General features: G+C 41.3%; 2 protein-coding genes across 3 annotated transcripts in view; one reads left to right on the forward strand and one right to left on the reverse strand.

Annotated features, from left to right (window-relative positions):
- Window positions 1-3,687: 3,687 nt before the first annotated feature.
- LOC121860004 lies at window positions 3,688-11,625 on the reverse strand. 2 transcript variants are annotated; one of them, XM_042357017.1, is made up of 4 exons: window positions 11,265-11,625; window positions 10,395-10,521; window positions 7,876-7,986; window positions 3,688-5,614 (listed from the first exon to the last, which is right to left on the reverse strand). In XM_042357017.1, exons 1-4 carry the CDS (start codon window positions 11,293-11,295, stop codon window positions 5,263-5,265), a joined length of 621 nt encoding a protein of 206 aa, XP_042212951.1. In that variant the 5' UTR covers window positions 11,296-11,625; the 3' UTR covers window positions 3,688-5,262. The 2 variants fall into 2 exon arrangements, with proteins under 2 accessions (XP_042212951.1, XP_042212950.1); XM_042357016.1 differs by lacking the exon at window positions 7,876-7,986 and having other exon boundaries at window positions 11,265-11,614.
- A 2,697-nt stretch (window positions 11,626-14,322) lies between these two features.
- Window positions 14,323-16,178, forward strand: part of LOC121859991 (dynamin-1-like protein) — a 38,158-nt gene continuing 36,302 nt past the window's right edge. The window contains 2 exon segments of the mRNA XM_042356989.1: window positions 14,323-14,537; window positions 15,541-15,683. Of these exon segments, the coding sequence (XP_042212923.1) occupies window positions 14,436-14,537; window positions 15,541-15,683 (245 nt within the window). The 5' untranslated portion in view covers window positions 14,323-14,435.

Genomic DNA, 16,178 nt, shown 5'->3' on the forward strand with positions numbered 1-16,178 from the left:
CCCCCCACTGATATGAGATACATGACCCATTGCTACACTTCCTCTTACATAGACAACAGGAACACAATGTTAGCACTGAGATAACAACAGATACGACGACCCCTTTTTCATCCATTTCTTCATTCATCTCTTTTTTGTGTGATCGGGTTCTGGAGGAGAGTAGGAATTGAAACTGATGGAGATATTGTCACATACTATATACTTTTAATATCTCTCTCACATACAGACAGACACACTCGCCTTATTGTTGTATTGTGGACTGATATCTAGACAACACAAAGTCAGTTTCTTCCACCAGACGAGTTCTCTTTGATAGTTTTTCCTACGAAGTCTTACTCTATTATCTAAACAATATACTTTATAATGATCCCTACTAACACGTACATCAATAGAATGTTGCTAATTAATAACCTTGACACACACACACAAGATACTACGAGGTTGATGGATAGAATTAACTAGATTTTGTTGTATTAAGGTCGTCTGAACGTTTCCCTCTTCCAGTTTGAGAGAATTTTAGAGTTAATGACGTCATATTGTTTATATATGGTCCCTTATCCTCAGGAATTTTCTTTGTCTACTGTGAAAGTTTACTAGTGTTGTTTACTTGTTGTTTTTGTTGTTGTTTATCGTTTTGTATTGTTTACTTATTATTATTGTAATTAAATTCATTATCACGTCTACGAAGCTATCATTATCATCTCTGTTTCTTAATGTTTTTCTTCTCTTATGAAACAATTTTTATTATCTGCTTTATAAATGTTTCTTGTGTGTTATATGTAAGATTCATTTATCTAGTTATACTTATGGTGTCTCTGTTGTCATCGTGTATATCTGGAGCACGTTTTATGGCCGGAAGTCCATCCTATCACCAACCTAATTTTACGCAATATGTAGGACTTCCACGAGGACCTGTCACCTCTGAGCTGACTCTGGAAGGTCGCAAATATTACTCGTCTACCTTTGGAGTTCTTTCTACCTATGACTCGAAATATAGATAATGACATCACCGAGAGCCTATAGTTATTGTGTGTGTTGATAGCATTTAGTTATTCCGTTAATAATTAGTCTATAGTTATTGTGTTAGTAATCTATTGTATGTAAATATAGTTGTGTAAACATCTGTAGTAACAGGTATGGAAACATGTGTTGGTCTCCAGTTCACCCGAATATTTCTTCTCTCTGGGGACACATCTTTTAATTTCATTCATCCATTCTTGTGTCTGTCTTCTTCTGTCTCTCCTACTATCCTTTTTTGCTTATTATTATCTCTGCCATTAACCCTCACCGCTGTCTATGTTGCCAGTAGCCTAGTGACCATAATAATATAGTTCACCAGATTTTTTAATTTCGATTCTATTTTCTATTTTTATCAGGTCTCAGTAATTCTTTAACATGTTATTTATTTAACTTTATTTTAAAAATTCTATAAAATGGTCGGAATCTCTAAATACAGTATTGATAAATTGGTTTCTAAATTATGAGAAACTTGTCAAAGAAGTTGGCCTGCATTTAATTCGGGTCACTGGGCTGTTGTTTATGCTGGGGTAAACAGCGGCTCTTCGTGGTGCTTCTTTATTATCTAGTACAGTCACCCATTTACATGTACATAACTTAAAATGTCACCAGATATTCCTTTCTGACCTCAAAGGTGAGATACCAACAGGGCCGGATTAAGCTTAATAGGGGCCTGAGGCACAGGGCCCCCTACCCTCAAGGTATATTTATATATATATATATATATATATATATATATATATATATATATATATATATATATATATATATATATATATATATATATATATATATATAGAGCAAGAACAGAATATACCAAAATTTATCAATGATTTCATCACTATTAAGCTTCTGCAAAATAACACATTCAATGTTCATACGAGACAGATAATTGAGACGTTGCTAGGACATCGTTGAGCGAAGTTCATGTTTTAAATATTTTCAACTTCGAGAATGTTTGGATTTGGGGGCCCCTTAGAGTCGGGGGGCCTGAGGCCAGTGCCTCAGTGCCTCGTGGTTAATCCGACACTGGATACCAAGTGGTGTTTGTTATGTAGACTGTCGGTAAACGTCGTTCACTATGTTTGTTATTATTGAAACTCGTGTGTCATTGGTTAGCTAATCAACCAATCAGAGTCTTCTTTAACCGGTATACTAATAGTGAAATTAACTTAGGTAGCTACATCATTACTGCCGCTGTCATTAATATTCTTTCACGTAATATATCTAAAAAAATAATAATAATTTCTATAATGATACAATTTCAGCGGTAATTCAACAAGGTTCACGTCACAGGAAGTTTCATGGTGGAGCGTTATAAAAAATAATGTCCACCATTATTTTACGTACTTTATTTACCTATTGGTCACCCTACGAGGTGGTCAGTCATGCCCAGGGAAGAAGGCCAGTGGCGGGTGTAAGATCCCTCCTTTGCTCTTGATAACTTTGCCAAGGACCGTTTTAAACCCCCAGTACTGTTCTCGATACCACAACTTAAGCTGGTGTTACGAAATACTTTATATCCTAATGTTCGCTTTTGCAGGCTTGTAGTTTTCCACCCCCTTCGATATTTTAAACATTTCAATGAGATCTACTCTATTGTGTCTTGTCTGGAGGGATGTTAGTGTCAGAGGGAAACTTTTTAATGACTGGGGTTATCAATCACATCGCCAGTATCTAGAAAAGTGTTAGTAACGAAATAGTTGATTAAGGTTGTTGTGTGCTACGTGTAGGGTCTTGCCTCATATAAGAACAAAGAGACTAAAAAGAGACTTGTAGCTGTACAGTTATGTGAGTATCAGAGTCTCATAAACAAGGTCTGATGGATGGAAGAAACAAAGTAATTTAGCGATGCGTGATACAGATACAGCAGCAGCGGCCGACCAGTGTCTCTCTCTCTCTCTCCTCCAGCAGCAAACAGGAAGTCTTCTACTTTCCCTCTCAAGCAAGTGGTCCACTGACACGCACGATAGTTAACAGTGACACCTGATCCGTATTAACAAAAGATGAAGAGTCAAGACAGACACACAGAGAGAGGCAGAATGACACTTTAGACATATACAATAAAAAATCCGTCTTCATATCTGAGGGTTGGCGACCACTCCTCCATGATCTTGACGTGTAGTATGGACTTTACTCCAGTCGGTGGTTACGTGTCCGAACGAGATGACCTTCCAAAGACTACTGGACAAAACATTAGACAAATCATCGACCTATAACCTATGTAGGATGATCTATAGTTATGTAGGCTGTTGTTAGGTGATTATACCAAGAGATATCTATAGTGAGTCCTTGGAATGGTTAAAGGATAATGCAACCATGAGCTAAGAAATCTTAAATCTTGGCTTCTCTGGTGACCTTTGACCTCTGTAGGATGGTTAAAAATAATACATAAGTCTCAACACTATTTATATTATTAAGACCAGTTGTTTAGGTAATTAGTTCCAGAATAATGGACCAAAAAACAAAGACGGTTGTGTTTTTACAGGACTATAAATACACTCCAGGACTTTTTTAATTACTGTGAAAGTGACTGTGTAGGTGACTGTGAGGGTGATTGTGAGTGTGTGGGTGACTGTGAGTATGTGGGTGACTGTGAGTATGTGGGTGACTGAGGGCACTGTGGGTGACCGTGTAACTGTTAGTTCGGTGATGGTGGGTGGCGACTGTGACTGTGTGGGTAACTGAGGGTGACTGGCTGTATAGATGACTGAAAATGATTGCGACTGTGTGGATGACTGTAAGAGTGACTGAGTGGGTGACTATGAGGGACATAACCAAAGAACAGTTAAAAATATGTTCGTGTATTTGACTTTTAACCCCATAACATCCTTAGATAAATATAGGTTCCTGATACACAAAAGTATACCAAGGTTAAGCAATAGTGTAATACAGGTTAAGTGGTTTGTGCCCTACTGACAGCGATATACCCAACCTTAAGAGCTTCCCGCCAAAATGGTGTTTACCGTCCACAGGTAACAAAATACTAATGGCTGGTCTAATGTTGGCGCCCTTTTCACGTAATTCGGTCAAACGTTATCATGGGAGAAGAAAATACTGTGATGTAATCTAATGTGTCTCAGTAACGTGTTCTTGATATGTTTCTTACCGTATGTAATATTATGTTATATGTATGTTTGAATGTGTAGTCAGTTTGTGTTAGGATAAAACTTTGAGGTATTATACAGTACATATGGAAGTTGTTTAAAATACATTGATAGTTTTTATCATAAGAAGTAATACAATAAATACATAATTTTAATCTTTTTCGTTATTTATATGTTTATCATCTGAATTCTGTCGTGCTTCATCTGTCAGCTGTGGTTCATTTTATCACCGGGGATCCAGTTAATAGGTACACCGTACTGTAGCTGAAAGAGAGAGAGATCGTTGTAGTCCGGCATGTCGCTATCCTCCGACGCTGCCACGCCGCCACTCCCGCCAGCTGACGATGTTGTGGGAGACGTAGCCGGAGTGAGAGTAGTCGGGTAAAACTCTTGGCTGCTAGAAGACGCCGTCGTATCTCCGTTCGTGTTGGCGTCGTCCTCAGGGGGTGTAGATGCACTCTGGTCCTTTATTTTGCTTTTATTCTGACTCCAAATAGTTGAGTGTCTCTGTGAGGGCGTCTGATCTATGCCGCTGCCTCTCCAGGTGTTCGGTTTAGGGTTCAACAGTCCAAGGGGAGGCTGGATATGGCTGGTGGCGTTATCCCTGGCGGTAATAACGGGACGGCGTCTATTGTTCGACCCTTGGGCGGCCTCTGAAGGTTGTTTTCGGTGGTAATTTATTTCATCTCCACGGAGATTAATGGGCCTCTGTTGACCAGAGACGTGTGTGTGTCCTGCAGCAAACTCTGACTCAGACACAACGTTGCCTCTGAGTGGTTTTGTGGGGCGTCGTCGTTGGTCTGGATTTCTGGCAGGGCTCGGTGGTCGTTCAGAGTAGTAAGGAACATCTTTCTTGGCTGTGGCGGGTTTTGTACGTCTGTTCTGGATAGCCTCTGATAGGACTGGCCTTTCATAGTAATATGTGACATTATCTATCTCTTGTCGTCGTCTGTGTGTATTAACAAAACTTCCAGGTAATGAAAATGGGGCGGTCTGGAGGGCACTGTCATTGAAACTATTGGAATTGGAGTCGGAAAAAGAATGACGTGCTTCGTCCCTTGATGATTCTTCTCCCTTGTTCTCGACGGCTCCTCCTCCAGGAACTTTGTCTTTAGCACCAAAGACGCTCTCTGGAATCCTAATGGCTGTAGCACCACGCACTGGCTGGTGGTCGTGTTGAGTGTCGTGGTCTGGGACGAGGAAGATTGTTTTGGTTCTGCCTCCAGGTGCCGGGAGGTCGAGTGTCCACAGCGATCTGGTTATGGTCAGGATGAGGGCGTCCATCCTCCCGCTGTTGCTGCTGAGGACGTGTTCGTGCTTGGTACTTGTAAGGACTTCCTTGCTGTCGAGGCCTTCCCGGCTGCTGTTGTGGTCGACGAGGTGAAGGCCGGGATAAATTAGACCGGAGATGCAGCTTCTGTGCCTGCTGCGTCATGCCTCGGTGCACGGTGTCAGCCAGGATATCTAGCATAGAGTTCCTCCTGTTTGGACTACACAGAACAATCATGTTAACCAAAAACCTTACCAGTAACTTTTCTACATCTAAATGAACCACATTCACTAAGGTAGTATTATTCATTATACATTTTACTGATGATACTCGTTCAGTAAATATAGTAGTTCTGATCAGTGAAATAACCTGATGTAGCTTTTACGACAGTACCCCAACACCACACCCAGCCCACAGTACCCCAACACCACACTCAGCTCACAGTACCCCAAACAACACCCAGCCACAGTACCCCAACACCACCCAGCCTACAGTACCCCAACACCACACCCAGCCTACAGTACCCCAACACCACCCAGCCTACAGTACCCCAACACCACACCCAGCCCACAGTACCCCAACACCACACCCAGCCCACAGTACCCCAACACCACACCCAGCCTACAGTACCCCCCAACACCACCCAGCCTACAGTACCCCAACACCACACCCAGCCCACAGTACCCCAACCACACCCAGCCTACAGTCCCCAACACCACCCAGCACAGTACCCCAACACCACACCCAGCCCACAGTACCCCAACACCACACCCAGCTAGGTCTGAATATGAGTGGAAGCTTCATTGAAAAAGTCATAGTGACAAATTGGTATATACTTATTATGTTAAATCAACTCTATCAACTGTCAAGCCAATTACCCTATTTTACCCTATTTCCCTTCAGTTACATCAACTAGCGTCATTCGTCCTCGGAAGTGTCGTCTGATTGGTCGGTGGAGCCATTCATTAGCTGAGATTAATGAAGTGATAAAATTACAGTAGAGAAATTTAATGAGATATGAATTGAGGAAGGAAGGTGTGGAGGAAGGAGGGAAGGTGTGGAGGGAAGGTATGGAGGGAGGAGGGAATGTGTGGAGGGAAGGTCAGTTAGGCGTTGCCGACTCAACCTTACAATAGACCATAACATGTACTGTCGCCCCTCCCCCTCACCCTGTCTCTCACCTGTCTCTCTCACCTGTCTCTCACCCCACCCTCACCCTCTCACCTGTCTCTCACCTCTCCTGTCTCTCTCACCTGTCTCTCCTGTCTCTCGCCTGTCTCTCACCTGTCTCTCTCCTCTCACCTGTCTGTCACCTCTCACCTGTCTCTCTCACCTGTCTCTCTCACCTGTCTCTCTCACCTGTCTGTCACCTCTCACCTGTCTCTCTCTGTCTCTCTCGCCTGTCTCTCACCTCTCACACCCTCTCACCTGTCTCTCTCGCCTGTCTATCACCTGTCTCTCACCTCTCACCCCTCACCCTGTCTCTCACCTGTCTCTCACCTGTCTCTCCCACCTGTCTCTCTCACCTGTCTGTTACTCACACACTCTACAGATAAGAAGAGACAGTGTTTGATTTAAAGTATCTTACACACACACACACACACACACACACACACACACACACACACACACACACACACACACACACACACACACACACACACACACACACACACGGACGGATCTTCAAAAAGGAAAGAGCCATCTTTTGACCTTTGACCTAACCTGACCTAACCCAACCCAACCTAACCTAACCTAACCTAACCTAACCTATCCTAACCTATCCTATCCTAGCCTATCATTATACTAATTTACATATGAAGAAATACAGAGAGAAAAATATACACACACCTCAACTAACTTTCTAATAATACAAAGGAGAAAACATCGACAGGTTAATTAAGAAAAAGGTGTTTAAGTGGACACTATTATACAGGTAGACTAATTAGGTATTTGAGACACCTGGTGTAATACTCTTCCACGGACACTTTCTATGGTCGTTAATAATATAATTAACTAATAACTGGTAATGATATATAATTAACTCTTTTTTTTGTATAGTGTTCAAGTGTAAGTGGTTCTTTGTCTGTCTGTCTGTCTGTCTGTCTGTCTTGTCTGTCTGTCTGTCTGTCTGTCTGTCTGTCTGTCTGTTTGTCTGTCTGTCTGTCTGTCTGTCTGTCTGTCTGTCTGTCTGTCAAGAAAGTCTACAGAGGCAACACAATAATGTAAAACTCTCTCTCTCTCTCTCTCTCTCTCTCTCTCTCTCTCTCTCTCTCTCTCCTCTCTCTCTCTCTCTCTCTCTCTCTCTCTCTCCTCTCTCTCTCTCTCTCTCTCTCTCTCTCTCTACCTGTCTTTATCTCTTCATCCTCCTTGACACCTAAGCTACACACCTGATTTCTACCTTAATTAGATATCCTCTTCACCTGAGTAACACACACACACACACACACACACACACACATCAACTCCTAACTTCCTTACTCTCTCCTGACGAAGGTGTGAGGGCGTGAGAGGTAGGCAGCCACCCCTAACCACAGCGCCACCCCGAGGAGCGCAGTCAGTAGCACCGACCCCACCACTCCTGCCAGCGACCTGAAGAAGGAAATGGTAATGGTGATGGTGATGGGGAAACCTGTATAATCCCCCTTCAACTAGATAAACTCCCTTCACTTAGATAAACCCCCTTCACCTAGATAAACCCCTTCACCCAATAACCCCCTTCACCATAAACCCCCTAGATAAACCCCCTTCACCTAGATAAACCCCCTTCTAGATAAACCCCTTCACCCTAGATAACCCCCTTCACCTAGATAAACCCCCTTCACCTAGATAAACCCCTTCACCTAGATAACCCCCTTCACCTAGATAAAACCCCCTTCACCTAGATAAATTCCCCCTTCACACACGTAAAATCCCCCCCCTCTCCTTTCACCTAGAGAGTATCAAGGTGTGAAAGTCATTAATTACAGAGGACTTACTGTACCTGTATCTCCTGACCCAAGACTGTAATACCAACCTGTAATAATAATGGGTGTTGTTATTATCACCGTGTCAACATACCCTCGTCTCGTCTCCTTACTTTTAACAGTGTAGGGAGATAGTGACTCTTACTGTGTGTGTGGATGAGCTGTGGTTGTGTGGATGATTGTGGATGTGAACTGTTGTGTGGATGATTGGTTGTGTGGATGAGCTGTGGTTGTGTGGATGATTGGTTGTGTGGATGATTGGTTGTGTGGATGATTGGGTGTGTGGATGGACTGTGGTTGTGTGAATGATTGGTTGTGTGGATGAGCTGTGGTTGTGTGGATGAGGTTACTATTGCTCACTGGTTCGTGTGCATGAGATTGATGCAGACAGTCATTAATTTGGAGTAAGAACAGGAGTGAGGAAGGAACAGAAGTAGGAAGGAAGAGACAGTGTGGAAGGAAGGAACAGGAGTAGGAAGTGAAGGAACAGGAGTAGGAAGGAAGGAACAGAAGTGGGATGGAAGGAACAGGAGGTAGGAAGGAAGGAACAGGAGTAGGAAGGAAGGAACAGGGTAGGAAGGAAGGAATAGGAGTAGGAAGGAAGGGACTGGGAGTAGGAAGGAAGGAACAGAGTAGGAAGGAGGAACAGGAGTAGAAGGAAGGAACAGGAGTGAGGAAGTAAGGAACAGGGTAGGAAGAAAGACAGGAGCAGGAAGGAAGGAACAGGGGAGAAAGGGAAGTAAGTAACAGGTAGGAAGGAACAGGGTAGGAAGGAAGTAAGGAACAGGAGAAGGAAGGAAGGAACAGGAGTAGGAAGAGTAAGGAACAGGAGTAGGAAGGAAGTAAGGAACAGGAGTAGGAGAGGAAGGAACAGGAGTAGGAAGAAAGTAAAGGCAGGAGTAGGAAGGAACAGGAGGAAGTAAGGAACAGGAGTCGGAAGGAATTAGGAACAGGAGTGGAGGAAAACAGAGGAAGAAGTAGAACAGGAGGAAGGAAGAAGGAACAGGAGGAGAAAGGAGAAGGAACAGGAGTAGGAAGGAAATAAGGAACAGGAGAGGGAAGGAAGGAAGGAACAAGAGTAGTAGAGTAAGTAACAGGACTAGGAAGTAAGGACCAGGTGTAGGAAGACGTAAGGAGCAGTAACAGTAGCAACGGATGTATCCAGTACTTTACATAATTAAGCCACCATCAGGAAGTGGAAGTTACCTGTCACCGCCGTTACTTTCATGCTCAGGGTAACAAAACGGTGACGGCAGCTGACAGGCATTAGACAGGGCTGTTACTCTTGCCGTCGTTATCTGTGACGGGCGGTACTTCTCGTGGGAGGAGGACGGGTGGAGTGTGGAGATGATGGTGAGGGAGGAGGAGTGTTGGAGATGATGGTGAGGAGGAGAGGTGTTGGAGATGATGGTGAGGTGGAGAGGAGTGTTGGAGATGATGGTGAGGAGGAAGGAGTGTTGGAGATGATGGTGAGGGAGAGAGGAGTGTTGGAGATGATGGTGAGGAGAGGTGTTGGAGATGATGGTGAGGTGGAGAGGAGTGTTGGAGATGATGGTGAGGAGGAGAGGTGTTGGAGATGATGGTGAGGGAGGAGAGGAGTGTTGGAGATGATGGTGAGGGAGGAGAGGAGTGTTGGAGATGATGGTGAGGGAGGAGAGGAGTGTTGGAGATAGGGTGGAGGATAGCCAGATTATCCCTGAGTTCATTTCCTTTTATCTTATATTTATGTTATTTATTTATTGATTCACATATTTACTTTCCATTCTTGTTTATCTGATTATTTATTCGTGTTTATTTATTTATTTACTTCGTTTACTGTCTTTTTATTTATGTTATGTATTAATTACGTTATTGTTATATTGTGTTATAAAGTTACGTATGTCATTGGCCTGAATATCTGAACCAAACAATACCTGGTGAAAGTGTGTGACTGTCTCTATCTGTCTACTGTATCTGTGTAAGGAAACAGTGATATATTAGCAGCTAGATAAACAGTACTGGTGGACGGGATCTGTCACCAGCAGCGTCGTTTACCCGTCTGTCAGAGGGATGGACACCTGGTTCTTGGTAAGGGGGCCGTCTACTCCTGCTGGTGTTGTCGGTGGTGGGTCCTGTATCAGTTGCTCCGCCGTTATCGTCCTCACAGCGCTCTCTGTTATTACTGGAGGAGGAGACAAGGGTATTAGTTTAGATGTGTGATTTATAGGAAGGTGGGAGAGATACTGAGAGAAGTGGGGGAGATGCGGTGAGAGGAAGAGGGTGTAAGGAGGAGTGAATGGATGACGAGAAGGAAGAGTGGGAACTTGTGTGGAAGAGGTACGATAAGGTGAATAATTTAGAGTTTGTTAATACACACACACACACACACACACTAGGCTACAGTATTAAGTGGCATCACATTAGTATCAGATCCACTCTTATATGACTCATTAATGACTTGGCTGATTTTCAAATGACCCTTTAAACTAACGATACACTCATGTTCCGATATATTCAGTCTGTCCAAAACAGTTCCCTGGTGACTATATAATATTTTCACTGACATTTGTAAGGTGATGATTATTGGCTGGGCATTACAAAGGAGCTTTACAATTTGTTATACGAGAAATAAATGTAAAAAGGTTAGGTAAAGCTGACGTTATTATCACAATGCTGTTTTAAGATCACAGAAACGAAAAAAAAAACAGGACGGTAATGGACTAGGGCGTATAAATATTATATGAATTTACACAACTCTGGTCTGCCTACATATCCTTAAGTACTGTACGTCACTGTAATATAACATGAAAGACATTCTTGAAATCGAACGTATTTAAGGAGACAGGCAACGAAATTAACTGAAGAATTTGAACTATGGAGACAAAAGAAGTTTAGAGGTATAGAATGGATCCTCTTGGCACTTACAAAACAGTATAATGGTATAAAAGTTCTTCATGGTGTTGGTAAATATTATTAACAATTTCTACGTGGTTTTTTTTTTCACTTCTAGGATGTTGAAGGAGAAGTATTTTACAGTTCTAACCACAGCTACACCAGAGACAACTCACAGCACTATACTACACTTCAACGAAAACTAAGCTCTCAGTCTTGTTGTTTCGCTAGGTTACACTGCACTCGTTTTATCGTCTTTTCAGTTTGTTTTGTAAGTTTTCCTTATAAAGTGTTCCATAGCTTCTGTCATCATTACTCTTGATTTCATAGAGTCAGATTAATAATTATCTGAAATAAAAGTAAGTAATGTAAGTAATGTAAATACCAAGAATAAATACTGTCCTGTCCTACCATCTTAGAATATTAACTCCATCGTCCATTCAGCCGAGACATACACACACACACACATGCACGAGGACATAAGGGGAAACACTTTCTCGCCCCCAGAATCTCTTAACCATCAAAATATCGCTTTTAGTGGTCGAGAACCCGCAATCACAACACTCAAAACACCTTCATACACCTGCTCGCCTCCTCTCTTCGCTCGCCTTTTAAACACTTTACTCGCCACAGACAAGTTCAATTAATGTTTCCGCTCATTGGTAAACATAAACAGGAACAGTAATTCTCCCATAAGTAATTGTTCTTGGAGTAACACACAAACACGAGCAGTTTAAGAATAACGTGTCCTTCAGTTCTAGAATCAGTGGAGCCTTCCCCATGCACCAGGAGGAGACCGCCTCGCCCTTCCCACACACCTCTGGCGATACACTGTGAGTTAATATGGACGCAGAACCTGACGAACACCCTCAGATTACCTAACTGTTAACACACACATCTCACGATCTGTGTAGGTTACCCAGGTGTTTTTATCTTTACCGTGATTATCAGAATTTATGACAAAATGGCGATCTAATAAAACTGTGTACGCACATTAAACTTATTTCTTGGACGGATCACTGTAACGAGATAATTCCACGTGAAATATACCCGATGGTAACTGTGAGGACCGGTACCTGGTCAACATGTGTGCAGGCAGGTGGTATGATAATAGCGAGGCTGTGGTCGACTGGTCGGGGTGCGGTGTTCTGTTGCTCCTCCCTACACTGCTGCTTTCCATATGTCCCACACCGGCTCTGATGATGGCCATTACGACGTGATCACGGGGACTCTGGGGACCTGTCGCTTGTAAAACAAGATTTAACTGTTTAAAATGAAGGTGTTCTCGGCGTGTACTGTACTGTACACCTGTACATGATCCCACCATTTGGTCCGGACGTGTAAAAATTTTAAGTTTTTTTTTCCTGAAAACACCTAAGACCCTAAGTGATGCTATCTTAGATGGTGTTATTGTACTGTATTTAAAATTTATTCTTGTAATATATACTGATTAGTCTATAAAGATGACAAAAGATTATATATATATATATATATATATATATATATATATATATATATATATATATATATATATATATATATATATATATATAAAAAAAAGAGAGAGAGAGAGAGAGAGAGAGAGAGTAGGTTAGGTTAGATAAGATTAGGCAAGGGCGGATCCAGGGGGTCCTGGGGGTCCAGCCCCCCTTTTCATCAGAAATTTCCGATATTTATCCTTTAATGTAGTATTGTACGCAGACGTTTTTGTATAATAACAAGTAATTACTATTGACCTCAAAATATCTCCTAATATCAAGTACACAGGGCCATGATATTGGTCAGATTTAAAAAAAAATATGTGGAGCTTACAGCGCCCCCAAAAAGTAGGTGGGCTCGCTATGCTCGCCATGTTCCCTACCCAAAACTTCTTGGAGCCCCACTTTTAATATTCCTGGATCCGCCCCTGTTTGGTTAGCCTAGAAATATATTTGGTAGTAGGCAGTTATCAAACAGGGAGGTACTACCGCCTGGGAAGATATTGGAAGCATAATGTGGTGTCTAATGGTAGACCCTGCTGCCATATGGCATCACAAATATTGTGACCAAGTCTCAGGTTGCTGATCTGACTTTCTGCCTCATTTACACACAGTTGCAGGTGTCAGTTGTTTTCACTATTGACAACACAACATACACAATTTATATTGTTTCTCACTTTTGATTTTTTTTTTTATTTTTGCATATCTTTGTGGTTCTATTATTATTATTATTATTATTATTATTATTATTATTACAGTGTTGTCATTATTATTATCATTATTATTTTATTTTAAATTTTGTATTATTTATTAAAAAAAATATTTACTAAGAATTATTATTATTATTATTATTATTATTATTATTATTATTATTATTATTATTATTATTATTATTACATTTTCGCCCCCCAGGCCCCGATGTGGGTCAGTGACCTGTGCCCGGGTGGACTAATACCCAAAAACAAAAAAAAAAAACAATAGCACTCGATTATGTACACAGGCCTAACCAAGGATAGAGTAGTCCTTGGGCCTAGCTACTTTAGAATAAGAGTTGTGAACTCTTTTTTTTTAATCATATTCGCCACTTACCAGCTTACTAGCCGTTTAGGCGGTTTATCCAGTGTTAATAGTGGTACAGGAGGAAACCGGGGACCGGGAACCTGTGGTGATTGGTGGGTCACACTGGGTAACACCCTTCTCACGGTGTACCGGCCGAGGCTCGAACCCTTGACATATTACTAATAAGAGTTCTGCGCGTTACCGCTGTACCACCAACACCCTGCCAAAGAATATTGTGAGAGCACCAAGAGTGAGCTTCTTTAAGTCCAGACTTGACTAATACTGACACATGCTCAGGTATACTCAAGGGCCTGTCCCAGTACTCCAAGTAAGAACTTCAAACAGTGACTCAAGCCGCTCGCCCCGTGACGTCACAAACAACACTGTATTTCATCATGGATATAAACATTCACAAATTAACAAACATTTATTTGTAATTTGAGCACTACATGTTAATAAATTTCCTTAAAATTAGTTATAAAAATATTAAATAACTGTTCATTTATAACTAAAAGAGTGTTCTTATTCTTAGACATTAGTTGATATATTAATGTGTGTCCGCGCCGCCACAGCTGATCCTCGGCGCAGACCAACAACACCTTATACCTCTACTGTCCTCTACTCTACTCTGCCTCTTAATATCCTGAGGAGGAGTGAGAGCTGAAGAATGGAGGCCCTCATTCCTGTTATAAATAAGCTACAAGATGTATTTAACACTGTGGGTGCTGATGCCATACAGCTGCCTCAGATAGTGGTGGTCGGCTCTCAGGTACTGGCAGTTTTAACTAATATAACTAATAACCTAACTCAACCTAGTTTGGGAGGTTAGGTATATTACAGGTTAATTGTGATGAGTCTGCTTGTATTTTTTTATTATTTTTATACGAATTAATTTCCCGTAAAACATCATAGTTAATACCGTACTCTATGAGGGGAATATATTTAACAATGATGTATAGTATTTTGATAGTCTCCTTCTTTATGATGTAGTAAATGAATGAAGTACGTTATATGAACATTATAAACATTTTTGGCTTTTACAGTTGATTTCCAGGTGTAAAAAAATCAAAGTTTATAAAGTTCTTTTAAATCCCAGTCAGTGAAACTACTTCATTGATCATTTAGGGAAGTAGACGTGGGTAAAATCATAGTTTCGGTCATCCTTGTATTTAGATATACAAACTAATGAAACCTAACCTTACCTAACCTAACCTAACCTAACCATCCTAACCTAACCCTAACCTAACCTAACCCAGCCTACCTAACCAAGTAACCTAGCTTAATGTAACCTAACCTAACCATCCTAACCTAACCTAACCTAACCTAACCTAACCTAGCCCACCAACCTAACCTAACCTAACCTAGCCTTACCTAACCAAGTAACCTAACTTAATGTAACCTAACCTAACCATCCTAACCTAATCTATCTAGGGGCCTTGCCCTCCCAGACCCCCTTACGATTTCCCGGATGACCGAAACTAATATAATACTGTTGACATAAATGATCTTTAGTATGGGGAATTCTTACGTCGCATCCCTCAGTCACTCGATGACATTAGTGTGAAACAAACATACAGTATAACACTCAGTGAACATGTTACCATCAGTGGCTTCTCTCTTAATGGTTATAAATATTTTCCTTATACTCTACTCTATTAACCTACATGAGATATGTTTTACAATAGCTTCCACATTACAATACCAATTATTTCTATAACCAAAGATTCTGGAGAGTGTACCTGTACCTATACTGTGATGTATTTTGTCAACAGAGCTCAGGAAAAAGTAGTGTATTAGAGAGCCTGGTAGGGCGGTCGTTTCTTCCCCGAGGGGTTGGAATTGTCACCCGACGCCCGTTGGTGCTACAGCTGGTGTACACGTCTCAAGATGACAACCAGCACCGCCGCAGAGACAGGTGGGTACAGTACATTAACCGAGGCACATTGGTTCATAGTTACAGTCAAGAAGTTCAGATGTTCCTCAGATAGCTACCAAGAGATGCTGAATGTAAAGGATGATGTTAATTTAATGTTAATTTTGTTGAAGTTTTTTGTAAATATAATTACAGTGATTAAAAAAGTGTTAAGTAGGCATCACTTTGTAATCTATCTGAGTTTCAATGAACAAATTTTACCTGACAGTACAGCATATTTTTTATGCATGAAATTGATCAACATTTGCATTGTAAGTACTGTAGGTAGGTAGATATTTTCAAGGCTCACTCACTAAGACATGACTGGTTGCATAAGGTAGGAGTTTTGTGTACTGCATATAATTTATTGACATACGTACTGTACTGTAATTTATTCATCCACTAAGTTTTATAAACACATTCTTTTCTCATGATGTTTAATGAAAAATTCACATATATTTAAATAAGACAAACTCTTGTTAAGGAAAGTCAATACTC

The sequence above is a fragment of the Homarus americanus genome, unplaced genomic scaffold (genome assembly GCF_018991925.1).
Source record: "Homarus americanus isolate GMGI-L3 unplaced genomic scaffold, GMGI_Hamer_2.0 scaffold38393, whole genome shotgun sequence".
Lineage (NCBI taxonomy): Eukaryota > Metazoa > Arthropoda > Malacostraca > Decapoda > Nephropidae > Homarus > Homarus americanus.

What these genes read in the sequence shown, in the direction of transcription:
- LOC121860004 (XM_042357016.1), bottom strand. Translation starts at nt 5,408, where the DNA reads ATGGACGCCCTCATCCTGACCATAACCAGATCGCTGTGGACACTCGAC.